Below are 27740 nucleotides of genomic sequence, written 5' to 3' on the forward strand. Positions count from 1 at the left end.
CAGGTAGGCCATCCAGTTATTTTAGCCGGGCCGGCTAAAATGATTGGTCGTACTTTTTACAGTATTACGGCTTCCACAGATGAAATCTTTCTATGGATTTTTTTGTCAAAGCACTTAAGATATTCATTGCTATCGGGATGTTAAGAGCATTCCATGGAATATAACAAAAAGTGTATCTCAAGCCGGTTTCTCAAACTTACCTACCCTACCTTTAACAAATATGATCTATTCTTATGTAACAAGACATGAAACTATAAGTGTTAATTGTGTCTAAATAACTCAAAATGTGGTATTTATATATAAGAATATGTTTTGGGGTATTGACAGTTCAGCTACCAATAGCAAGCTGATATTGACCTGTATGTTTCATATTTGCACATTTATATTTTTGTGAAATGTGTACTGAAGGTTAGACAGGAAACCGGGTAGCCTTCAGGAAGTAGGAGAAAGTGAACTGAATAGCAGGGCAGTAGTCTGCTACAAATTTTCCCTAAGCAACCTGAAGAGTAAAAGGGTCAAGTCTGTCAGAAAGCAATGACTGTAAATGTAATCCTTACACTACACTGTAAGGATTAGTAACATGTATTGTGTTTATGTGATGACATTTGGAGATGTTTAAACACAATGAGAAAATGCGTTAGCATTCGCGCTAGCGTTAGCATACACGCTAGCGTTAGCCATACTAGCCTGTATACATGCTTATTGTACAGCTAGCATTAGCTTTATTTACCTTGTTTACACTTAGCGGTCCTATGTGTTAATCTGTGTATGTTACACTTGCATATGAGATCATGAAGTGCCTTGTAACTTCTTTTTTTATAGATTCACTCAGTTTGAATGTCAGTGGACTGCAAATAAGTCAATAAAGGAGCATGGCTGCTCATTCCCTGGCTCTCAACAGAGTTTGGCTGGCTGTTTAATCTATGTTCACACTGAGACAGTACAACACAGAGAGAACAGTACACCTATTGTGTAAGTACATACCCAGCTAGCGGGGAACGTTCTCACAACTTTGGCTAACGTTACCTATTGGTTCTAATAGGTTTTAAAGAAACGTTTTAATCTGATGTTCAAAGAACCTTTTTAGGATGTTTATTTTTTCAAATAATGTTCCTATAAGGTTTAAGGTTAACTAAGACATAACATTTTAACTGCAACATTCAGAGGATGTTTTGAGGATGTTATTAAGGCCTGAGATGACAGAGAGTATTTTTATAAAACGTTCCTTTAATATGATATGTTAACAAAGGTGGAACGTTTTGCCTGCAACATTCTAAGGATGTGTTTTGGACGTTGTTGGGTAACACATTAAAGATGTTCTTCATAAAACGTTCCCTCAATGTTACATGATAACAATTGAAGAACATTTTCAAAGCAACATTCTGAAAAAAAATTCAGGATGTTATTGAGGCCTGAGATGACAGAAAGTGTTTTTATAAAATGTTCCTTTAATGTTACATGATAACAAATGAAGAACATTCTCCAAGCAACATTCTGAAAACGTTTTCAGGATGTTATTGAGGCCTGAGATGACAGAAAGTGTTTTATAAAATGTTCCTTTAATGTGATATGCTTACAAAGGCGGAACGTTTTGCCTGCGACATTCTGAGAATGTTTTTTGGACGTTGTTGGGGTAACACATTACATATGTTCTTTTATAAAACATTCCCTCAATGTTACATGATAACAAAAGAAGAACATTTGCAAAGCAACATTCGGATAATGTTTTCAGGAGGTTATTCTTTTTTTATAAAACGTTCCTGTGATGGCAAATATTAACACGGTCATGGTCAACGTCAGATTTATTTCTAGAGCGCTTTAAAAAACAAACTTGTTGCATTTGTTTGAAAAGGATGTTTTAAAAAAAATCTGATGCCACCATATTTTCCTTTTGAAAAAAACAAACAAGCACGTAATTCATGATAAGCTGTAAGCAGATATTGCATGTTTGCGGTGGCATGTGTGAGTTCCCAGCTAGAAATGTTTGTTACCATTCGTTGTTCTAGGAATGTTTTCAGCGGGACGTTTTATTTTGGTTCCCAGAATGTTCTTCTGAAAGGTAAGATAACGTTCTTTAAAAATATTCTTGAAATGTTTGGTGATAACCTTCTTAAGATGTTTTTGATAACCTTCTTAAGATGTTTTTGATAACATTGTTAGAACATTATGCCCTACTGTTCTTAACCTGTTAAGCACCAAGCCTGTTTTTCATGTTTCAGGCTCGAAAATGACATGCCCAAAACAAATGACTACAACTTAACTTCTAAAAGGGTTATATGAATAATTTCTTTTATCAAAGCAAGGTTACATCTGTGAGTTGGATGTAGAAGTGTCAGAATCAATATAGATGTTTTTTATTTTAAAGAAACTTCAGATTTTACATAGTAAAAAACTGTAAATGATAGTGTCCGTCCAAAGATTCTTTTTTACAGATAGTGAAAACTACCCTTGGATGATGGGATAGTAGACTAAAAGCTTTAGGAATCCAAAGTACAACATATAATAAGTACCCTGTATCAAGATTGATGCAAAACAAGTGACATTTGACCTTTGTAGAGAGGTTTAGCCAAAACCACTCCACCTCTGAGGTGATTTGGGTGAAAATTGTTTTTTTCTTCATATCTCTGGCCCCCCTTGCTCAATTTGGATGGTTGACACCTCTTTCTGACCGTTAGAGCCAATAGAATCGAAGGGGGAGGCCCCCACACACACAGTATAGAGAAGAGGTGGGTGCTTCGCGCATGTAATTTAGCATCAGAGTGGACCTATCTCTAGCTCTGACATTTGGAAACGAAAAAGCAGTTTTATTGCTTATGGATTATCAGAAATAATTTCAAAGAGGACACAGACACATTGGATTAACCTATGGATTAACTGCAGCATCGTTTTTTTATCGTTTTAATTCCATTGAAGACCAGTTTTGACCAAGGTAAGCCATGTTAGCGTTTCTAGCTGCCTAGCTCCACATGTTATGATGTACCCTTTTGTTTATAGCGTCGCAAATGTTTATCACTGAGTGTTGAGGTTTTTTACACAGATTCTGTGTCTCCAGGTGATGCAAAACAAGTGGTTGGCTGTGCATCTAGGATAAGTAATAAGGGAGTTATTGTGAGTTTAGGTGCTGTTTTAGGTTACATTTTTTCGCTCGTGGCTAATTCAGAGGCTGAGTGTTAGCATTGTGTGTTTTTTTTTTTTTTTAAAAAGATCAGTTAGCTGAGTTTCTTCCCGTTACATGGATATAAAACATTCATAGTTTATTAAATATTAAGATTCCTTAGACGTTGTTTCCTGCAAATGACGCGTTTATCCGCCCGGCCGTGCGTATCAGGTTAACAAGCTGGGAATAAAGGACTTGTTTTGGGAGGCGAGAGTCAGGCATGCGGATAACATGGCCAGTCCATCTGAGCTGGTTTTGGGCAATGGTGGCAGTGATGGTGGGAATGTCAGCCTCCTCCAGGACGCTGGTGTTAGTGCGCCGATCCTCCCAGCTAATCCTGAGGATTTTTCGGAGGGATCTCTGATGGTATGCCTCAAGTGCCTTTAAGTGCCTGCTGTATGTGGTCCAGGCTTCTGATCCATACAGAAGAGTGGGGAGCACCACAGCTTTATAGACCAATATTTTGGTCTTTGCTTGGAGGTCACGGTTCTCAAAGACTCTCTTCCTTAGCCTTGAGAAAGCCCCACTGGCACAGCTGAGGCGATGGTGTATTTCATCATCAATAACAGCTTTTGATGATAGGAGGCTGCCAAGGTATGGGAAGTAGTCCACATTTTCCAGTCTGATGTTGTCAATGGAGATGTTTGGGGGTAGGACAGGCGTACTGCTGTTTGGTGGTGGTTGGTGGAGGATTTGAGTCTTTTTTATGTTGATGGCTAGACCAAGCTGTTTGTATGCTTTCGCAAAGGCTGATAGGATACCCTGTAGGTCCTCTTCCGAGAGGGCTACAAGGGCGTTGTTGTCCGCATACTGCAGCTCAATGATCGATATGGTGGCGGTTTGACCTTTAGCCCTGAAACGGTTGATGTTGAGGAGTTGGCCGTCAGTTCTGTACATGATGTTGACTCCCTGGGGCAGATGCTTGCTTGTGAAATGCTGTGAAAGGCTGAGTGTTAGCATTGTGGTTTTTTTTTGGATTTAAAAAAAAAAAATATCAGTTAGCTGAGTTTCTTCCCGTTGGATGGACATGGATATAAAACATTCATAGTTTATTAAATATTAAGATTCCTTAGACATTGTTTCCTGCAAATGACGCGTTTATCCGCCCGGCCGTGCGTATCAGGTTAACAAGCTGGGAATAAAGGACTTGTTTTGGGAGGCGAGAGTCAGGCATGCGGATAACATGGCCAGTCCATCTGAGCTGGTTTTGGGCAATGGTGGCAGTGATGGTGGGAATGTCAGCCTCCTCCTTTGCCAGTACCAGCCAGAGGGCCTGACGGTTCACTGAGTCGAAGGCTTTGGTGAGGTCTATAAATGCCATGTATAATGGTTGATTTTGTTCCCGGCATTTTTCTTGCAGTTGGCGAGTAGTGAAAATCATGTCTGTAGTGCCTCTGTTTGGGCGAAATCCACTCTGAGACTCAGGAAGGATGCTTTCTGACAGGGGGGTGAGTCTGTTGGCCAACACCCGAGCTAGGGCTTTCCCTATGGTGGACAAGAGAGAAATGCCACGGTAATTTCTCCCTTCTTAAATATGGAGACAATTAAGGCATCCCTAAGCTGAGCAGGGATTTCCTCTTCTTCCCAGATTTTGAGAAGCAGGGCATGGATGTGCTTAAGAAGATCGGGTCCGCCTTTCTTCAGGACTTCTGCTGGGATGCCGTCGGGCCCAGCAGCCTTGTTGTTTTTCATATTCTTAATGGCATCCAGCACCTCACCCAGGCTGGGTGGTTCTCCCATGCTTTCAACTATGGGCTGTTGAGGGAGTTGGTCAAGAGCCTCCATCTCAGGAATGGTGTCCCTGTTTAAGAGGTCCTTATAGTGCTCTTTCCACCTGTTTGCTATTGCATCCTTGTCCTTCAGAAGCAGGAGCCCATCTTTAGAGCGAAGGGGGGTTAGGCGGCGATAGCTGGGACCATATACCGCTCTTGTGGCATCAAAGAATCCTCTTGTATCACCAGAGTCGGCAAGCTGCTGGATCTCCAGAGCCTTCTTTGTCCACCACTGGTTCTTCAGTTTCCTAACTTGCGTTTGGACGGCTGCCTTCGCTTTGGCATGGGCTGCTCTTTTCACCTTGCAGTGGATGTTATTTTGCCAGGTGATGAAAGTTTGCCGCTTGATGTCAATGAGTTGCTGAATCTCGGTGTCATTCTCATCATACCAGTCTTGATGCCTCCGCTTTTTTTGACCAAGAATGTTTTTGCAGGAGTTCATGATGGCAGGAGAAAGTGTGCCCCAGTGTTTTTCAGTATCCTCCGGATACTGTTTGGGCAAGGCTGCGCTAAGAGCATCCTGCAGCTGTTGTTGGTAGGTGGTGTCACACAACAGGTCGATGTTAAGCTTTGGCCGGCTCTGTCTTTTCTGCATCCTTCTTTTCCGCATTAAGCGGATAGACATGATGGAGCGAATGAGGCGGTGGTCAGTCCAGCAGTCATCTGCACTGGTCATTGCTCTGGTGTTAAGGACATCACGGCGGTCTTTGGAGCGGACAATGACGTAATCAATGAGATGCCATAGTTTGGAGCGAGGATGCATCCATGATGTTTTGAACTTGGTTTTTTGACGGAAAAGTGTGTTGGTGATGACCAGGTTGTGCTCTGAGCACTTGGCTAGCAGTAGTATGCCATTGGAGTTTGTATTTCCAACCCCTTCTCTCCCCAGCGTGCCTCTCCATAGGTGGTGGTTTCGTCCCACTCTGGCATTGAAATCTCCAAGCAGGATTAACTTATCCTCCTTGGGGACTTCAGATAGAATTTTGTCCAGGTCAGCATAGAAGGCCTCCTACATACGTCATCCTGTGCATCAAGCGTTGGGGCATAGGCACTAATAACGGTGGCCATCTGACTGCTGGCAAGCATCAGACGTATGGTCATTAGGCGCTCGTTGATGCCCACAGGGAGTTCATGGAGGTGGTTGATGAGGCAGTTCTTAATAGCAAAACCCACACCATGGATTCGTGGCTCATTTGCAGGCTTTCCTTTCCAAAAGAAAGTATATCCGCCTTTTTCCTCCTTCAGCTGCCCTTCATCAGCCAGTCGGGTCTCGGAGAGCGCTGCAATGTCGATCTGGAACTTCCCTAGCTCTCTGGAGATGATGGCAGTTCGCCTTTCAGGTCGATCGCTGGCTTGGTTATCCGTGAGGGTCCGCACATTCCAGGCTCCAATACGTAAATGTTTTTCTTTTATTTTTTGTTTCTGACTGCGTAATGGTGATCCCTCTGGATGCGGTATTCCAGACAGGATTTTGTGAGGCAGGCTATGTTTGGGGTACCTTTTCTAACCCCCTCCCCTACTGGGGTGAGCAGAGTGGACCCTGAATAGGGGCTGCTCAGTCATGGGTGCTGCTGCCGAGAAGCTCTTTCTGCCTCAGTCCAAGAGCTTAGCGACTGAATCAAACACCCATCGCCTGTGTGCCAGGTTGTGACTAGGAACTACCAGACTTCACTGTCCTGCCCCCGTTACCACTTTCTGAACGCCACAGGACTTTTCTTTGTCCAGGATGTAAAATGGGTAGGTTCCCTTCGGGAGGACGCCTGCGCGTGACGTCTTTTAACGTGGGGAGACTGATGCGCCTGCAGCCACCACACGGTCCTTGGCAGAGAGGGGCCTGAATCCAATGGCATGGAATCCAATGGCATGGAATCCATGACGAATGGAGACCACCCTCTGTTGCAGCCTTCATCCGCCTTCAGTGCCATTGTGACTTAGAGTATCATCCTTCGCCACTTCCACCGTTGAGGTCTTTGGATCGCACTTGGATCGGCAAGGTGGCGATCCATGGAGAACCCACACACACACACACACACACACACACACACACACACACACACACACACACACACACACACACACACACACACACACGCAAACACACACACACAGACACACACACACCCTCTTTATATTAAAATGATACACATCTGATCTACAGTGTGTATGTTCGCCCTCTATGACTAAAGGTTGGTACGTATTTGTTCTCTTTCCTCCTTTATGTAGAAACAGATAGTTTAATGTGTTTTTGGCATTTATATGTTATCATGTTGTCTGTTGCATTAATATCAAATTGTATGATTGTGCTATAATATTATAATTCTTTAAAAACGTTCACGTTGTTACCTTTTTTCTGTTTTAATGCAAATGAGAATATTAGTCATTTCCACAGATCTGAAACTACAGGTGTGATTAATAACTGCTTTTCAGTAACATACAGGGACATTCAATGCAACACAACCAGAGTTAATCTTATATTACATTTATATTTAAAATAATATAAATGATCAGTATCTGTGCATTATTGATATATACCGAGTGACGTTTATTGCAGTTGTATTGTCTTCTGTTTTTGACATATTGCATTATTTTTATTTTTACCTACAGTTTTATCTTTTTGAATCTAAAATATATATAGTCTACTAATCCCTGCAGATTACATGGGCTCTTTAGTATCTTGCACTTTTGGATTTCAAAAGTCTAAAGTATACTGTATGTTGCATTGTTTGTGGATCCTGAGGCTTCTTTTCTACAAAACAACTGAGCTGTAGCTGTTGTGCAAAAGCCTTTAGATCTTAAATTAAGGAGTTAAACCATTTTAGATCACTTCTAAAAAAGTTGCTATGATGCAAAGACATTTCCATTAAAAAGGCCCAAAAGAAGTTATTAACATTTAACATGTTAACCAACTTCAGTCTTGATTATAACTAATACATATGTATTGCTTTTCCGAATTATTCACCCATGTTTGTCCACATTATTTTGTCTATATGATGCATAATTGAAGGAAACTGAGACATGAGATTTTCTTCTGCACAGCATTTCATTTTTAAATGTGAACCTTGAATGAGAGCAAATCTAATAGTTGAAGAAAAAGCACTATGATGGAAAAAATGCCTCAAAATGTTTTATGTTAAGCTTATTTTATTATTATTTGAGTTAAATATTTTAACCAACATCAGTCCTGAAAATAATTAGCAAATATTTATACAAATTTAAGAATTTTAAAATGTTATGAAACATTTGACCTGCACTATTTTATTTATGATTATACTGCATGATTTGGAACGTGACCTTTTCTTCCGCACAACAGCATGGAATGAGAGCAAATCTAATTGTTGGAAAAAATATGCCTATTTTCTTTACATTAAGTTTATTTTCCCCTTTAACTGAGTTAAATTATGTAATCAACGTCAGTCCGGATAATAACTACAAAATGTTACTTAATTTTCTGAATTTGAGCCCTTATTCAACACTAATTTAGTTGCACTTTGTTTTACACCATTTTTATTATTTAATGTCTTCATTATACCGTATGTTGCGTTGTTGGAGGTGTCACATTTAAATCTTTAATGAGAGCAAATCTAATAGATGTTTTTTATAATTGAACACTGTAAAGCTTTGTAATTATATATTAATTTCTGGTAAAAGTGCTTTGAACTGCTGATAAATAACAAGCATTACTTATATTATATGTTTTTTGATAGCCATACTTTGAAGATCACTATATTGTCTGTTAAACCTTTGATAACAATTGAGAAAATAATGCAGATCCAACATTTCATAAACTCCTTTTTGGCCAAATCTTTGCTGTTTTTGTAGTTGTTTTGTAGTTCTTAGTTAAGTGCCTATTTTGTTGTTTTATTTCCATTTGTAGAACTTTTTGTCCATTATGTTTGCATCATCTTGATGTTGTTTTGTATCTCTTCTTGTTGTTTTCTCAGCTTGTCTCCGCATGAGTAATTTCACCACCGTCGTGTACCGGGACAGTTTGAACGTGGCGATAATCAAGAATGTTGTCACCGTGGTTCTCTGCATCTTCATCAACTTCATCAATGGCACGCTGGTGCACACCTTCAGGAAACACCAGGTACATACATTTAACACTTGTGAATGGATGTTTAAAATGCGTTGTTTGGAGCTTTTTTAATTAGAAAAATAGCAATGTTTCTATGTCTTTATAAGGAGCTTTATTATAACAATATAGCAACTTCAGCAGAGGTGGGAGAAGTACTCAGATCTTGTTTTTGAGTAAAACTAGAAGTACTCAGATCTTGTTTTGAGTAAAACTAGAAGTACTCAGATCTTGTTTTTGAGTAAAAGTAGAAGTACTCAGATCTTGTACTTGAGTAAAAGTAGAAGTACCAGAGTGTATGAATACTCTGTCACAGTAAAAGTCCTGCCTTCAAAATGTTACTCAAGTAAAAGTAGAAAAGTATTATCATCAAAATATAGTTAAAGTAGCGACAGTAAAAGTAGTCATTGTGCAGATTGGTCCATTTCAGAATAATATATATGATATGTTTTATAATGATTGATCATTAAAGTGTTATCAATGCTGGTAAAGGTGCAGCTAGTTTGAATGACTTTGTATACTGCAGGGTAGCTTGTGAATTTACTCCAGGTGGAACTAAAGTCTGATTTAACACTTGATTATATAGTATGATATCTATATTTGTCTCTTTTCCTCTAGGTTTTCAACATGAACCCTCGCTACATCCTGTACATCCACCTGGTTCTGAACGACATGATCCTGCTCACCACCTTCACTCTGGTCTATGTCCTGAGTTACATAGTCTACACGCTCAACGTCTCCTTCTGCATGTTCCTGCTCAGCATCGCCATATTATCCGACGTCAACAACCCGTTCACGCTGGCTGTGATGGCGGTGGAGTGTTACATCGCCGTGTGCTTCCCTCTCAGACACTCCCTCATCTGCACGGTGCGGAAAACATACGCCGTTATCGGCCTCATGTGGCTGATCGGACTCCTCACCGTACTTCCGGATATTTTCAACGCTTTGGCCACCGAGTCCCTGGACTTCTTTCGCTCCAGGGTGTTTTGTTTCATGCCAAACATCTTCAGAAACCCCATGCTTAAAGAGAGGCGAGACGTGTCCAACATCGTGTGTCTGGTGATCATTTGGCTCACTCTTTTTTACACGTACTTCCAGATAATCTGCGCAGCGAAGTTAGTGGCGGCGGATAATAAAAAGGCGAGAAACACAGTGTTGCTGCACGGATTCCAGCTGCTGCTCTGCATGCTGACATATGTTTTCTTCTTATCCATCGAGGGTCTCACGTTTCTTTTCCCCAGAGGAGTGCTGACCATTCGCTTCATCATTTCAATACTCATCCACGTTCTGCCTCGACTCATCAGTCCGCTGGTTTACGGGCTGAGAGACAAGATGTTCAGGAAGTACCTGAGGAAATACTTACCCAGCTAGAAATGTTTGGTTTTAAAAACATTCTGAGAATGTTACCATTCACTGTTCTAGGAATGTTTTCAGCGGGAAGTTTTCTTTTGGTTCCCAGAATGTTCTTCTTAACGGTAGGATAACGTTCTCTAAAAACATTCTTAAAATGTTTGGTGATAAACTTAAGATGTTTTTGATAACATTGTTAGAACATTATGCCCTACTATTCTTAAAACGTTTTCAGCTGCAAGTTAGATTTGTTTATGTTGCCAGAATGTTATTATTTTAGAGTAGGATAACGTGCTTTATCGTTCCGATTTATCAGAAGTCTTTTCTTTTTCTTTTAAATGCGACCAGCAGCTAGTACAAGTCACTGTCGGTGTCATATGTACTGGAGGGGACCCAGAATCAGACTTGGAATCAGCTGGTGAAAGTAACATTTGTTTATTAGAAAAGGGGAGCTGGGAGTGGAGGTTGGTTATGGCGGCAGTGGGAAACAGTTGTTCCAGGGTGGAGAGGCCTGGCTGGTCTTGGGAGTGTGGAAGGCCTTGGATTCCTCCTGGGAGAGACATCAACATTTTTGTGAGGCAAAAGCAGGCAAAGTTTTCAAAGAATATGCTGGTAAAAAGCTAGAGCGATATGCAACACACCGTTCACGGCAACAATCCGGCAGGGAATGAGTGCAGGCTGCAGGCTCTCATAGTGTGACTGATGAGCAGGTTGCAGGTGTGGTTGATTGGAGATTGCTCCCAGCCGTGTAGAGCAGACCAGCAGGCAGGTGGGGGAGAGAGAGAGACACACAGTAGAAACAAACACATACAAACACTAACAGGGGTTTCAGGGACGGGCAGTGACAGTCGGTCCGTTCTTCTATATGTCTGTCGGTCTCAAATCTAAAGGGTGCAATAACGATTTTGATCCAATATGCATAAACAGCGGACACTGTTTATACGCAGCCCTCACAAACCACACACGGCTAGATAGCTTATCTAACAGTTAGAACCTACATACGAGACACAACCTATATAGTCAGAAAAAAGTGTGATAATTTTCTGATATTTTACACATATGATATTATGAATACTGTGGGCCTACATACCTTAGTGTGATTATAAGTGCTTGTGAGTGAATATTGGCATGCAAATTCGTTTTTATACGTCCTATTCATTGTCTCAATGCGCTCATACATCTTAAGAAAGTTCTCACCAAAAATGTTAATAATGTTTTTAGAGAACGTTATCTTACCTTTCAGAAGAACATTCTGGGAACCAAAATAAAACGTCCCGCTGAAAACGTTTTAAGAACAGTAGGACATAATGTTCTAACAATGTTATCAAAAACATCTTAAGAAGGTTATCAAAAACATTTTAACCTGTTAAGCACCAAGCCTGTTTTTCATGTTTCAGGCTCGAAAATGACATGCCCAAAACAAATGAATACAACTTAACTTCTAAAAGGGTTATATGAATAATTTCTTTTATCAAAGCAAGGTTACATCGGTGAGTTGGATGTAAAAGTGTCAGAATCAATATAAATGTTTTTTATTTTAAAGAAAATTCAGATTTTACATAGTAAAAAACTGTAAATTATAGTGTCCGTCCAAAGATTATTTTTTACAGATAGTGAAAACTACCCTTGGATGATGGGTTAGTAGACTAAAAGCTTTAGGAATCCAAAGTACAACATATAATAAGTACCCTGTATCAAGATTGATGCAAAACACGTGACATTTGACCTTTTTAGAGAGGTTTAGCCAAAACCACCCCACCTCTGAGGTGATTTGGGTGAAAATGTTTTTTTTTCCATATCTCTGGCCCCCCTTGCTCGATTTGGATAGTTGACACCTGTTTCTGACCGTTAGAGCCAATAGAATCGAAGGGGGAGGCCCCCACACACACACGTTGTGAAGAGAAAAGGTGGGGGCTGCGCGCATGTAAATGTGCAGCAGAGTGGACCGATCTCTAGCTCTGGAATTTGGAAACGAAAAAGCAGTTTTATTGCTTATGGATTATCAGAAATCATTTCAAAGAGGGCACAGATACATTGGATTAACCTATGGATTAACTGCAGCATCGTTTTTTTATCGTTTTAATGCCATTGAAGACCAGTTTTGACCAAGGTAAGCCATGTTAGCGTTTCTAGCTACCTAGCTCCACATGTTATGATGTACGCTTTCGTTTATAGCGTCGCAAATGTTTATCACTGAGTGTTGAGGTGGGCACCCCTAGATTCTGTGTCTCCAGGAGACCAAAAACGAGTGGTTGGCTGTGCATCTAGGATAAGTAATAAGGGAGTTATTGTGAGTTTAAGTGCCGTTTTAGGTTACATTTTTTCGCTCGTGGCTAATTCAGAGGCTGAGTGTTAGCATTGTGGGGTTTTTTTGGAGAAAAAAAATTAAAAAGATCAGTTAGCTGAGTTTCTTCCCGTTACATGGATATAAAACATTCATAGTTTATTAAATATTAAGATTCCTTAGACGTTGTATCCTGCAAATGACGCGTTTATCCGCCCGGTACCGGGGGGGCCGTGCGTAACAGGTTAAGACGTTTATTAAAAACATCTTCTGAAGGTTATCACCAAACATTTTAAGAATGTTTTTAGAGAACGTTATCCTACATTGTCATGGCCTGGCTCTTGGCCATAACAAACAGCGTGGGAAGGACGAAAACATATATGAAAAATATATTTATTAACAGAAGCTTAACGTAAACTAAAAAACTAACACAAAGGGAAAACAAAAGACGAAGCGATGTGGCTGCTCCGAGGTCAGGTCCTCTGCGGGAGAGAGAGATCGAGACTCTGGCTCAGGCCTCTTAATCCTCCGCCAGCCGTCAGGTGTCCTCAATCAGGGCGTCAGGTGTCCCCAATCAGGGCGTCACAAGCAGAGGAGAAACATTAAAGGGCCATGCACACCACAGGAGACAACAAGGCAGGGGTCGTCACACCCCCCCCCTTAAAGTCGGTGTCCCCAGGACCACCGGCACACCAATACCAACCCTGCCAAAAAAAAAAACACCAGTAATGAACAACAAAAACACAAGACATAATGCACCCCACCTCCAACAAAACCACCAATTGCTCCTCCAACACCCAGCCACATCTTCAGCAACTCAGGTAAGCTACCTGAGAAGCACACTTTAAAAGGATGGGCAGAGCGAGAACGATTTATCGAACAGTATGACAGACAATACATTACCGTCACGGCCCATGTTTCCTCAGTTGTAGCAGTTAGTTTCACTGGCTTTACTGCACTGCACCGCAACGTGGCCAATGTCGCCACACCTGTAACATTTCACCCTACTGCACCGTCTCTGGATGTGACCAAGCCCACCGCAGGAATAGCACTTCCGGTCGTTGGCATGCCCACAGTCACGAGCCATGTGTCCTTGGTCTCCACACCGATAGCAGGACATTTCCTTGCCTCTTCCTCGACCCCTGCTGCCGCCGCCACGACCACCATCAACGCTGCCGCCACCACGACCACCATCAACGCCACCGCCGCCACGACCACTTTGACTAGTGGGACAATGCTTGGTCTTCTGGTTTCCAAACATATTTTTGTCCATAGCACGAGTGGTCACACAAGAGGACGTGACGTCTGCCAACACTGTAGAGCTCTCCTCAGACCATGACTCAATCGGACCGCCAGTGACTAAAAACGCAGGGGGAACATCAGTCCAGACTCTGCTACCTGCCAAACCGTTGCCCAGGATGAAGTGTATCCCCTCGATTGGCAAAGCTGGACGTACACCAACAGCCACCTCACCCTTAACAAGATCACAGTCAATATACATCCTATGAACAGGAATAGGAAGAACTTTTAATCCCATTCCCCAACTCAGAACGGTGTCACCAGTGTCACTTTCATAAGACAAAGGCAAAACAGAGTCAACAATATAGGAATCAAAAGCCCCTGTGTCTCGCAAGATTTTGATTGGAACTCTGACATTACTACCTACCAATGACACCAAGCCGTCTCGTATAAATGGAGCATAAGATGCCAAAACCTCAGATCCACATAAGTGGGATGTAAGCACATCGGCAACACAGCAGCTTTTCACAGGAGCAGCTAACGCAACAGGCCCAACAAAATATCTTCCTCCCTCAGATTTTGCTCTAAGCACAGGACAATCTGCCTTCCAATGGCCTTTTTCACGACAGTAGTGGCAAATATCATTATTATCCACCTCAGATTTGACCAAACCCAATTTCCTTGGCTCCATCCCAAATGAACCAACATCAACAGCCTTTCTACTTCCTTCAAAAACAGTTAGGGCACCAGAGCGCCCTCCGAACCTGCTCTTACAGATGGAGCCTCTTATTTTGGACCCCAGCATACAGCTTCCTGCCGACTGCCAGCCAGTTGCCAGCCAGTTGCCTGCCAAAGACCAGTATTCAGGAATGTTAGGCCCTCCCACTATTCTCCAATTTCAGGGTTTAACCAGGAGATGGCGCTATATATTAAATAACTAAGACTTAGTTTTTCACAATAGAAAATGCAGATATTATATAAAAAACTAAAGTTAAAATCTTGTTTTTAATGCCCCAAGAGCAATAACATCTTGTCACAAGCTTTTTGGAAGAAAAAGACTGACTCAAGAGACCTGTAGTTGACTAATTACAGGCCTCAATAAAGTTCTGCCATTGGTTGTGAAAAACAACGGTGGACATAGTGGAAAGTGAAATTGACATTGTCGAATTTAATAAAAATACAAAATAATGTATCTGTGTACGTGTTTTACTATGTGATCTGCACTTATCAAACATCTAATTAAGGCGAGACACCCCAGGTGAATAGGGTATTTTTAACTTAAAGATATCAGCTAAATATTTCTCCAGTTAATTACTTACAATAAGGCAATTGTTTTTTGTATTACAAGTTTTCTGAAATAGCATGTTTAAATATCCAAATGAACCATTATCTCATGAGATATGCGCATATTTTAACACATTTCAGGAACCGAAATCTGAACTTTGGATAAAGCCAGGATCAAAATTATTGTTTCATTTTGTAGTCATATTAGTATCTAAGGCTTTTACAGAAGGGATTTTGGATATCTCTTTGTATCACTCCATAAATCAGAAAATACTGTCAACAGCCCTAAAATATCAATTTTCACCATGTTTTTAGGTATAAAATGTTATATAATTCAGGCTATGAATTATATATGACCAAACCCTTCTGTAAAAGCCTTCATAATATTGATAGGAATATAACTGGAAGGTTTGGTGTATGTAACTGCTGAGTGATTCTACAATTTAGGGTACATTCCATGTCCATTGATGTCCATTGATGATAATTATAATTATTCTAACTATTTTCTTCAAAAATATCATATTTTGCCTATTATTGGAAAGCATGTTATAATATCACACAAACATTATGTGCATCCTATGCTTTATTTAGCTTGAAATGTGTCATGATGTTCTTAAATTGTCAGTTTTTGCTATGTCCGTTTTTCAGTTGAGGGTGTCTTGGATTCAAAATAATGAATAAAAACCATTAAAGTAAATTTAAAAAATGATTCATTTATTTCAAAAGTCTAAATACTAAAGAATAATAACATATTTTTAATTGATTTCCCCCTTTAAATAATTTAAATATCTTAATATATGAATGTCCGCAAAAGTTCTGTCAACTATGTTACTAACAGAACTTCCCCCTTTAACTCAAAAATTGTTTGTCCCAATACCATGTCACCAGCATCACATGATGCCATGTTCCTCTTTGGCAGACATTTTGAACACACTGTGGTGATTGTCCTCTACATTTTTACAATATTTTATGTATAATAGCACATGGTCAATTAATATACTCATTGACAATCAACAATGTTACGTACATTGTTATGGTTTACAATTGTTTAATGATTTTAATTCAATTATATGTGCAAATGTGATGTTAACCTGTTCAAGAAAATGACATGTGGTCATCCAGGCAAGGCCTACCATTGAAATGATGGGTCAAAATAGGGAAATTGTCAACTAGGTTACCTGTCAACTGAGTTACCCAGTACTGTAATAACTGTAGTAACTTAGTTGACAGGTAACCTAGTTGACAATTTGTACGACATGTAGACGTCATTACACATCATTATCAATGGAATTTTGCACTTCTGCCTTGAAATTAACATAGTGCTGATGGTTAATAATGTGTCCAGTCAACTATGTTATTTGCGTCAAATGTTTGACTTTCATTGTCAACTATGTTGCACCTCATTTTTTCAAATTTAAAATATCTAAAATAGTGCTTCTGATATCCTTTATAGTATAATGTATATCTACACAGGTTGGAGTTTTACATGACATCTCTTAAAACTATCAAAATGACCTGTATGGTAGTTTTATAATACAAAATATCCCTAAACGTAATGACAGTGCTGAACATATCACATGAAAAAACAAAACTTTAATACAATTATTTTTTAAACTTTAAAAAATCTTTGGATATATGGTAGAATAGACTCAAGAGCCTTTCAAATTTGATTTTACTTGAAGTGCAGGACTTAATCAAATGATTGTAATGACATCAAGTTTGTCCGTAACATAGTTGACAAACTGAGTAGTGAAAACATCCTTTCCCTTAAAATAAAAAAATATATAAAAATGTTTAAGCTTTGCAACTAGTGGATATGTTACACTGAGGAATATACTAACTTGAACCACTGATTGTTCTATCTATACATTTTATTTGGCATTAGTAAATAATTATGCACATTTACAGATATTTTACATGATATGAGTGATAACACGTGTTATAAGGGCTATTTCGCACAATAGGTGTGCCTTGAGATTTTTACTTGTCCTTTGGTGTGCCTTGGGCACAAAAAGTTTGGGAACCACTGCTGTAGAGAAATGTAAACGTTCACCATCCCCCACCCGCCTACTGTATGTTGCTTTTTGACATGTAAATGGGTAACTACCCCCCTCTGAGTGAATACCTGTTGTACCTGTCCGGGGCTAAGCCCATAGGACGATGCTCTGATGTCATCACCCTCGCACATTGGTCATATGTTTACAAAAAACGATGTTAACACTTTCTCGTTCTTAATATATGCTATATTTAGGGTCGATATGTGTTGAATTTACTTTAAAATAGCAGATCACTGTGATTCACTTCTCCGCGGCTCCTCCGTGCAGAGAGGCCCCCCCCCCCTTGACAATTCACGAGCGTCTAACTCTCTCCCCCCTGTGAAGAGATATCACAGGGGGGGGTTGGGACACACACATTCCGATGGCCAATTCGTTTTAAACAAAGAGTGGGGTGGGGGCTGGTGAACGGTATGGTCAATGTTTGTAAACACTGTGACATTTTGACTTTATTTGATCATTTCAGTTAAAAACTAACGTTCATATTTCATATTACTGTTTTGCCTGGCTGGACCTGTAATTTACAGGAAAGGAGTGCACGCTACTAAAGAGACACGCTACCATGGAAACCAAACAATGGTGTTGCTGTATTGAAGTCCGAGTGGAAACAGTCATATTTGGAGCGTTATGTTAGAATGAAACAGCGAGGTCGTGACTCACAAAAAAAAAGTGTTACTTCACTAACTGTAAGCTTGTCACTCAGAGTAACCTACAGTTAACTTAACTGTTGGAAAAGAAAGATCAGAGTTAGGAGTGTGAACACACAGCTGAGAGCTGCCGTTTCATTCTGACTGTTTAAAAAACGGTAACAACGGACGCGGAGGGATCAGTAATTTTTAGTGAATTACTGAGTTTAGGCACGTTAATAACATTTTAATGAAGTTGAATACAGTATATTCATATTTGTCAGTGATTTCATGTCAATTCGGCGAACATAAACGATTAAATTAGGATTAAAAATCGAGAGCCGGCTGCTGTTCGTTACGGTAACCCAACTAGGACACTTGACACAGTGGCTTTTGGCAAAGCACACAAAGAAAACAAAAAAAACCGAGAGAGATGAGTTATTGTTATTACAACGTGACTTCACTATTATTTAACAACTATTTTTATTGGGTTCTTTTATTTGGGGTTAAGTACATTGTCAGAATAAGTGAGAAATGGATTTAACTTCTGTTAGACAGCTATCATACTGAATAAATATTTATGCAAAAATGTATGGCATTAATAATATATATCTAATTACATTTAAAAATGTATGGCATTAATAATGTATATCTAATTACATTAACTGTGAATGTCTTTCATTTTATTTAAAATGAAATAAAATTACATAAAACATTTTCCATAAAAAAGTTGATTCAAGAACAAATCAGTACTTTTCTTATATGACTATTATTGCTAAATTTGAAAGGTCTTTACCAGCTTTGGAATTATATATATATATATATATATATATATATATATATATATATATATATATATATATATATATATATATATATATATATATATATATATATATATATATATATATATATATATATAGCACCTTCTGCCATCCCATCTCTACTGACATATGGATCTTAACAAAGATCCGCTATACATTAGTACCAGATATACTGTACACGGACATTTTAGTGAACCAGACCAGCTGTTTCCGCCGGGTCTTCGCTTCCCGGGCATCACGTTGTTTACAAGTGTGTTCAGATGCTAAATAAAAGTTTAGCTTGTACTTTTGATACCCCGCCTCTCGGCACCACAACATCCAGTTTACTGTATTTCACATGAGCGATGTCGAACATTGAAAAGTCCTTATAAAATCTCTGTTATTAGATCAGTACTTTTCTTATATGACTATTATTGACTTGAACACTGAGAATGTATTTATTAACTTCAGACATTTGAAATATTTGAAATCAGATGAAAACAAACTGTAACGGACCCTGCCGTGTTATCTATGATTACTATGCCTTACTGTACATTCATAATTTCAGCCGGAGGTAGGTGGTAGGCGTTGCGGAGGAGCAGATTGCGAGTGAGGTGCCTGTTCTAAACGAACTATTCCAGCTGTTATAAAGCATTAAATAAAAAGTAAGCAAGGAATACAGAATGTTTCGTTACGTAACTTTGTTGAGAATGTGGCCATGTACATGTAATACATGGGATCATTTGCAGCGACTTGGTCATTGTGGGGAAAAATAACACCCATCCTGATCGTTTCAATGAAGTTGAATACAGAATATTCATATTTGTCAGTGATTTCATGTCAATTCGGCGAACATAAACATCAATGATGATGATTAAATTAGGATTAAAAATCGGGAGAGCCGGCTCGTTCGTTTTTTCCGACTAAACAACATCTATTATTTAGAAGTTGATTTCACATGACTCCAGTGTGGAACCCCACTGCACCCCCTGGTGGATCAATGATCCATTGCAGCTGGCTTCACAATAATTAAATGTATTTATCATGGGGGCGGTATCAAGTCTGACTGGGGGCCGGCCGGCCATCACGGAACGTGCATGAACCGATCACGACCCTCGCACTTTAAACTGTCCAAAATAAGACGCTTCATCTGTATGAAGCAACACAAACTCATCAGCTGCCACAGCAGCTTCAGCCGCAGAAGTGACCCTGTGTTCTGTTATGTAAGTAGCAATCTTGTCAGGAAGAATATTTTTGAACTGTTCCAAAGTCATGAGCTCACACAAATCGTCAAAAGTAGTGACGTCAAGAGCAGTTAACCAACGCTTAAAATGAACAGACAAATCCCTCGCCATCTCCACATATGTTTGATCTTGTTTTTGCTCAAAGGACCTAAAACGCTGTCGATAGGCCTCTGGCACGAGTTCATATGCTCTTAGCACCGCTGATTTTATTTTACTATAGCTAGAGCTATCTTCCAGACATAAAGAGGAATATGCAGACTGCGCTTGTCCTGTGAGAAGATACTGAAGCATCAGAGCGCAGTCCGCATCAGGCCAATCTCTAGCCCTAGCTACACGTTCAAACAACAAAAAAAACGTGTCGGGATCACCTTCATTAAAGTGAGGCAGCAAGCGCAGGTTATTAACATCAAAGCGATGAGGAGACCTGGGCACCTGTTCACCCTGCCCCTCACCGGACAACGCGCCATCTCTGAGAATAGCCAGACGATGTCCCTCCAACTCTATCTTGGCTTTCTCAGATTCTTGTCGCATCCGCTCCACTGTGATTTCCTTTTCAATTCCCAACTCATACTTCATTTTGTCATGTTCCTGGTCACGTTCATATTTTACTCTGTCATGTTCCCACTTTATTTTTTCGTGTTCCTGCTGCAACAACAACATTTCCCTCTGCTGCTCAAAAGAAAGTGCACTTGCCTGAAAACGAGGTTTTAACAAAACCCCCTCTTCCTTTGCAGCAAAAACTCCCGTCTCCCTTAACGTCGACACTATAGAGTCTTTTATGTTGTCTTTCACCCTTCTATCACCGACAATAGACACAGCGAAATGCTCAGCAATTAAGAGCAGCTGCTCTCTTGAAAAAGTGCCAAGCAACTCCTGAGACGGAGCTTCAATAAATACCTCTACGTCAGCCATATTAACTTCCAACGACCCCTCACCGGAACACAACACCGGACCTTTAAACCGAGAGATGAGAGAAAAAAAAAAAAAAAGACAAAAACAAACCGGACAGATACCACAACGCTTATTATGCGTGATGATCTCCTCCCTAGTCTTCATGCAGTTACTTGTGGTGGGTATTTATGCACCGGAGACTGCTGGCCCAGCAAAGCGACTAGCAAGCTAGCAACACTACTGAGACCACGGCCATGCTCCCAAGCCAAAGCTTCAACCACTTTCTCCGCAACACTACACACCCCGCTCAACAATCCCAAAGGAACCGCCGCTTAACCTGCCAGGGAAAACTCCGCACCGCTCCGCACTGCTCCACCTGCAACGCACCAACAAACCCCCACGAGAGAAAAAGGAGAACAAAAACAAAACAAACAGCTGACCACGGCTAAGAACAACTAGCAACCACTCTCCCGGAATATAATACTAAACAAATCAAAGCTTCACAAAGTAATCAAATCAGTCCCCAAACAACGATCTGAAATCTAATGTCCTTCCCACAACGAGGCGAAACAAAGAAACCGGCCGCACTGCAAACGCGCTCCCAACAAAGTTTATACACGCGCACCAACTCCCCACACAAATCTTACCTATCCGTTGCTGTATCACAGATAAAAGAAGTGGACGAGCCCCCATCTGTCATGGCTTGGCTCTTGGCCATAACAAAAAGCGTGGGAAGGACGAGAACATATATGAAAAATATATTTATTAACAGAAGCTTAACGTAAACTAAAAAACTAACACAAAGGGAAAACAAAAGACGAAGCAATGTGGCTGCTCCGAGGTCAGGTCCTCTGCGGGAGAGAGAGATCGAGACTCTGGTTCAGGCCTCTTAATCCTCCGCCAGCCGTCAGGTGTCCTCAATCAGGGCGTCAGGTGTCCCCAATCAGGGCGTCACAAGCAGAGGAGAAACATTAAAGGGCCATGCACACCACAGGAGACAACTATGCAGGGGTCGTCACAACATTTCAGAAGAACATTCTGGGAACCAAAATAAAACGTCCCGCTGAAAACGTTATAAGAACAGTAGGGCATAATGTTCTAACAATGTTATCAAAAACATCTTAAGAAGGTTATCAAAAACATCTTAACCTGTTAAGCACCAAGCCTGTTTTTCATGTTTCAGGCTCGAAAATGACATGCCCAAAACAAATGACTACAACTTAACTTCTAAAAGGGTTATATGAATAATTTCTTTTATCAAAGCAAGGGTACATCTGTGAGTTGGATGTAGAAGTGTCAGAATCAATATAGATGTTTTTTATTTTAAAGAAAATTCAGATTTTACATAGTAAAAAACTGTAAATGATAGTGTCCGTCCAAAAATACTTTTTTACAGATAGTGAAAACGACCCTTGGATGATGGGTTAGTAGACTAAAAGCTTTAGGAATCAAAAGTACAACATATAATAAGTGCCCTGTATCAAGATTGATGCAAAACAAGTGACATTTGACCTTTTTAGAGAGGTTTAGCCAAAACCACTCCACCTCTGAGGTGATTTGGGTGAAAATGTTTTTTTTTCCATATCTCTGGCCCCCCTTGCTCGCTTTTGATGGTTGACACCTCTTTCTGACCGTTAGAGCCAATAGAATCGAAGGGGGAGGCCCCCACACACACACGTTGTGAAGAGAAAAGGTGGGGGCTGCGCGCATGTACATTTGCAGCAGAGTGGACCTATTTCTAGCTCTGGCATTTGGAAACGAAAAAGCAGTTTTATTGCTTATGGATTATTCGAAATAATTTCAAAGAGGACACAGATACATTGGATTAACCTATGGATTAACTGCAGCATCGTTTTTTTTTTATCGTTTTAATGCCATTGAAGACCAGTTTTGACCAAGGTAAGCCATGTTAGCGTTTCTAGCTACCTAGCTCCACATGTTATGATGTACGCTTTCGTTTATAGCGTCGCAAATGTTTATCACTGAGTGTTGAGGTGGGCACCAAACGATTCTGTGTCTCCAGCTGATGCAAAATGAGTGGTTGGCTGTGCACCTAGGATAAGTAATAAGGGAGTTATTGTGAGTTTAGGTGCCGTTTTAGGTTACATTTTTTCGCTCGTGGCTAATTCAGAGGCTGAGTGTTAGCATTGTGGGGTTTTTTTGGATTTTTTTTTTAAAAAGATCAGTTAGCTGAGTTTATTCCCGTTACATGGATATAAAACATTCATAGTTTATTAAATATTAAGATTCCTTAGACGTTGTTTCCTGCAAATGACGCGTTTATCCGCCCGGTACTGGGGGGGCTGTGCGTAACAGGTTAAGAAGGTTATCACCAAACATTTTAAGAATGTTTTTAGAGAATATTATCCTACCTTTCAGAAGAATATTCTGGGAACCAAAATAAAACGTCACGCTGAAAACATTCCTAGAACAACGAATGGTAACAAACATTTCTAGCTGGGAACTCACACATGCCACCGCAAACATGCAATATCTGCTTACAACTTATCATGAATTACGTGCTTGTTTGTTTTTTGTGTTTCAGATCTTTTTTAAAACATCCTTTTCAAACGTTTTAAAAAACAACAAGTTTATTTTTTAAAACGCTCTAGAAATAAATCTGACGTTGACCGTGTTAATATTTGCCATCACAGGAACGTTTTATAAAAAAAGAATAACCTCCTGAAAACATTATCCGAATGTTGCTTTGCAAATGTTCTTCTTTTGTTATCATGTAACATTGAGGGAATGTTTTATAAAAGAACATATGTAATGTGTTACCCCAACAACATCCAAAAAACATCCTTAGAATGTTGCAGGAAAAACGTTCCACCTTTGTTAACATATCACATTAAAGGAACGTTTTATAAAACACTTTCTGTCATCTCAGGCCTCAATAACATCCTCAAAACATCCTCTGAATGTTGCAGTTAAAACGTTATGTTGCAGTTAACCTTAAACCTTATAGGAACATTATTTGAAATAATAAACATCCTAAAAAGGTTAGTTGAAAATCTGATTAAAACGTTTCTTTAAAACATTATTAGAACCTGTAGGTAATGTTAGCCAAAGTTTTGACAACGTTCCCCGCTAGCTGGGATGCCATTTAGGGATTTAAAAGTAAATAAAAGGATTTTGAAATTAGTCCTAAAATGTATTGGCAGCCACTGGAGCGAAGCCAAAATGGGGGAAATGTGGTCATATTTCTGTGTGCCAGTTAAAAGCCTTGCTGAAGCATTTTACACCAGCTGCAGACGGGCGAGGGAGGACCCACTGACCCCCATGTAGAGAGTTACAGTAATCCAGCCGAGTGGTGACAAAGGCGTGGATTACTGTCTCAAACTGCTGTCTGGAGAGAAAAGGTTTTGTTTTGGTTAGCTACCTCAGGTGATAAAAGCTTGTTTTTACCACAGATTTAATCTGACTCAAGTTTTAGTTCACTGTCCATTTTAATGCCAAGGTTCGTAATGGTGGCCTTGGTGTACTGAGCCAAGGACCCCAGGTCTACAGAATTGATGCCAGTGGTGCCACCAAAAACCATTACTTATTTTTTTCCTTCATTCAGTTTTAGGAAGCTGCACGCCATCCAGGCCTTTATGTCCTCTAGACACTTTAGCAGTGGGCTAATTGAGTAACCCTCCTTCTTTTTTAGTGGGACATAAATCTGGCTATCATCAGCATAGCAGTGGAATGCGATACAGTGCTTTCTAAATATGGAGCCAAGAGGGAGCAAATAGAGGGAGAATAGCAGGGGGCCTAATACTGAGCCCTGTGGGACCCCATACAGGAGTGGAGCAGAGGATGACTCGGAGTCACCAAGGCTGACAGAGAAAGTTCTGTCCGTCAGATATGACCTGAACCATTCCAGGGCTTTCCCCTCAATGCCCACCAACTTCTCCAAGCGAGAGATCAGGATTTCATGGTCGACTGTATCGAAAGCAGCAGTTAAATCAATAAGTAGAACGCAGTCCCCAGAGTCAGTAGATAAAAGGATGTCATAAAAAACTCTTAAAAGCGCTATTTCAGTGCTGTGCATAGTTTTAAAACCGGATTGAAAAGCCTCCAGTATATTGTTCTCTTCCAGAAAAAACATAATTTGACTGTAGACAATCTTCTCCAGGATTTTTGACATAAAAGGCATTTTGGAAATGGGCCTAAAATTAGCCAGAACTGTGGGATCCAGACTGGATTTTTTGATATGAGGTTGCACTACTGCATGCTTCCAAGTTTTCAGGGACCTTCCCTGAGAGCAGACTGATGTTTATAACTGCTGATGGTCCAACAGTGGGGAAAACCTCTTTCAAAAGTTGATGCACGACAGGGTCATTTGGAGAACCAGAGGGCTTTAACTTGGAGACAATCTCCTGTACAAAAGACAGAGCTACAGGCTCAAACTGATTAAAGACAGCAGAGCACAGTGCAGGAACTGAGGGGTCATTTGCGGGAGCAGAGATTTGAGCTCTAGTGGAGTTTACCTTATTAATAAAAAAGTAAAGAAAGTCTTCACAGACCGCAGTAGAGGTCTCCATAACGGTATTCTGGGGGGCATTAAGGACCAAATCAATAGTCTGAAACAGAACACGTGGCTTGTGACGGTTTGACAGAAAGATGTCAGATAAATGTTTGCTTTTGCAATAAGAACACGGTCATATTTTGGCATAATTTCAGCCAAGAAATCAGAGAAATCATTTAGAAATCCCTTATGGTATTTGGGAGGTCTATAGACCACAGCACACAGCACTGTTTGAGAGCGACAAAGCTCGAACACGCTCAGTTCAAAGCTGCCGGTTGAGAATGACAGTGAAAGCTGCTGGCATTTATAGTCTCTCTTAAAAACAGTTGCTATGCCTCCACCTCGGCCTGACGTCCGCGGAGAGTTAAAATAGCAGCAATGCTGCGGGACAAGTTTGGTAAACGCGCTGGACTCACCAATACTGAGCCATGTCTCAGTCACGAAGAGGAAGTCCAAACCCTTATAGGTGAAGAAATCCTTTAGGACAAAAGTCTTCAGGCCAAACCTGGCAGGGACCGGCAGATCGGCGGCGTTAGAGGTCCGGGGAGCCCGACACAGACACCTCAGGTTATGCAGATTAACCCCACGGCAGCGGGGACGAGGGGAGCAGGTCCCGCGGTACAGGAATGCCTCATCCGGGCCGACGACAGGTACTAGCCAGGCGTCGACAGGGTCCAGAAAACGCCTCGAAAAAGAGAGACGAGGCTCATACTCAGTATGAGAGAAAAGATGAGCTGAAGAAGCCTTCATTCTCACCAGTCGACCTCTGCGTTTTCCCCGACGGGTAGGTGGAGCCGGGGTGCAGCACGGGTAAACTAGTCCCCCTGATAAGAACGGAGGCAGCGTTTTATCTCCACCATGAGTAGACTTTGCTGGATTAATGGCAGAAAACCGAAGGTCCAGCAGTGTTTGGCGATCGTACACCAGTAGAGAGTTGACATTTGTGCATTAAAAATGACACAAACAGTACAAAAACACACAGCGTTGGCAGCGACAGACGGCAGGCCACACACACTGGCGCCATCTTGCTTATATACTGATATGAACCTGAAAATGTGCATAAAAAGGACCTCTTTAACATTAATCTGTTAGTAAAATCACACGTCTTTGACATCCTCCCTGTGTTATAAAGAGGAGGGAAGAAAAGACCTGGAAACAGTGACCTTTATTATATTTAATTTAAGGATCCATTGTCAGTCCAAACCCAGATATTCACTTTAATATGAGATATATGTGAATGTGGCTTTGACAGAATACGCAGACAGGAGAACAAACATTTTGCATCCAAATGTTCCCTGTTTTACTGTTACCCCAACCCATCATTGATCTTTAAACCACTTTTCTTTTCAATTCCCAGAATTAGGATATTTAAACCTGTTTTAAGACTTCCCTCATGAATCTTTGGCCTTTAAACCACTTGTCAAGCCTTGTTGCTTCTGCAGTTAATCAGCCTCCAGAAACAAGGTGATAATCAGGTTAAAACGGCATGCAATAGTGGAAAAACAAGCTGCTGTCACATTGAAAACAAGCACCAAACCACAGTTAAATTCATCAAGGAATCAAGCCTTGTAATTCTCTGCTGCTAATATTCCTTCAAAAACAAGCTAATTATCACCCTGTCAGTTTAAAACTGTAATTTTCACCATGTGAGGAAGAAACAGTGAAAGTAAGCATCAAGAAATCAGGCCTTGTCATTTTTTTCGGGCTGAAGTTTCTCAGAAAACTAGTTAATTACCATCTTACCAAGTAAAAAACTGCAAACACATAACATCATGTACACACACACACACACACACACACACACACACACACACACACACACACACACACACACACACACACACACACACACACACACACACCCTCTTTATATTAAAATGATACGCATCTGATCTACAGTGTGTATGTTCGCCCTCTATGACTAAAGGTTGGTACGTATTTGTTCTCTTTCCTCCTTTATGTAGAAACAGATAGTTTAATGTGTTTTTGGCATTTATATGTTATCATGTTGTCTGTTGCATTAATATCAAATTGTATGATTGTGCTATAATATTATAATTCTTTAAAAACTTTCACGTTGTTACCTTTTTTCTGTTTTAATGCTCAACAGCAAATGAGAATATTAGTCATTTTCACAGATGTGAAACTACAGGTGTGATTATTAACTGCTTTTCAGTAACATACAAGGACATTCAATGCAACACAACCAGAGTTAATCTTATATTACATTTATATTTAATATAATATAAATGATCAGTATCTCTGCGTTATTGATATATACCGAGTGACGTTTATTGCAGTTGTATTGTCTTCTGTTTTTGACATATTGCATTATTTTTATTTTTATTTTTACCTACAGTTTTATCTTTTTGAATCTAAAATATATATAGTCTACTAATCCCTGCAGATTACATGGGCTCTTTAGTCTCTTGCACTTTTGGATTTCAAAAG

The 27740-nt window shown here is 40.2% G+C and overlaps 2 protein-coding genes across 2 annotated transcripts in view; one reads left to right on the forward strand and one right to left on the reverse strand.

Moving 5' to 3' along the window:
- The window catches only part of LOC117475663 (nuclear factor 7, brain-like), an 863632-nt gene that overhangs the window by 446653 nt on the left and 389239 nt on the right, over positions 1 to 27740 (reverse strand). The gene's annotated exons all lie outside the window — the stretch shown is intronic.
- On the forward strand, positions 8891 to 10372 carry LOC117475378 (odorant receptor 131-2-like). Its single transcript, XM_034121523.1, has 2 exons — positions 8891 to 9016; positions 9620 to 10372. The coding sequence occupies exon 2, from the start codon at positions 9629 to 9631 to the stop codon at positions 10370 to 10372; it is 744 nt and encodes a 247-aa protein (XP_033977414.1). The 5' UTR covers positions 8891 to 9016; positions 9620 to 9628.

The sequence above is a fragment of the Trematomus bernacchii genome, unplaced genomic scaffold (genome assembly GCF_902827165.1).
Source record: "Trematomus bernacchii unplaced genomic scaffold, fTreBer1.1, whole genome shotgun sequence".
NCBI lineage: Eukaryota > Metazoa > Chordata > Actinopteri > Perciformes > Nototheniidae > Trematomus > Trematomus bernacchii.

Excerpts from the sequence above, each read along its gene's own strand:
- LOC117475378 (XM_034121523.1), top strand. The coding sequence starts at position 9,629 with ATGAACCCTCGCTACATCCTGTACATCCACCTGGTTCTGAACGACATG.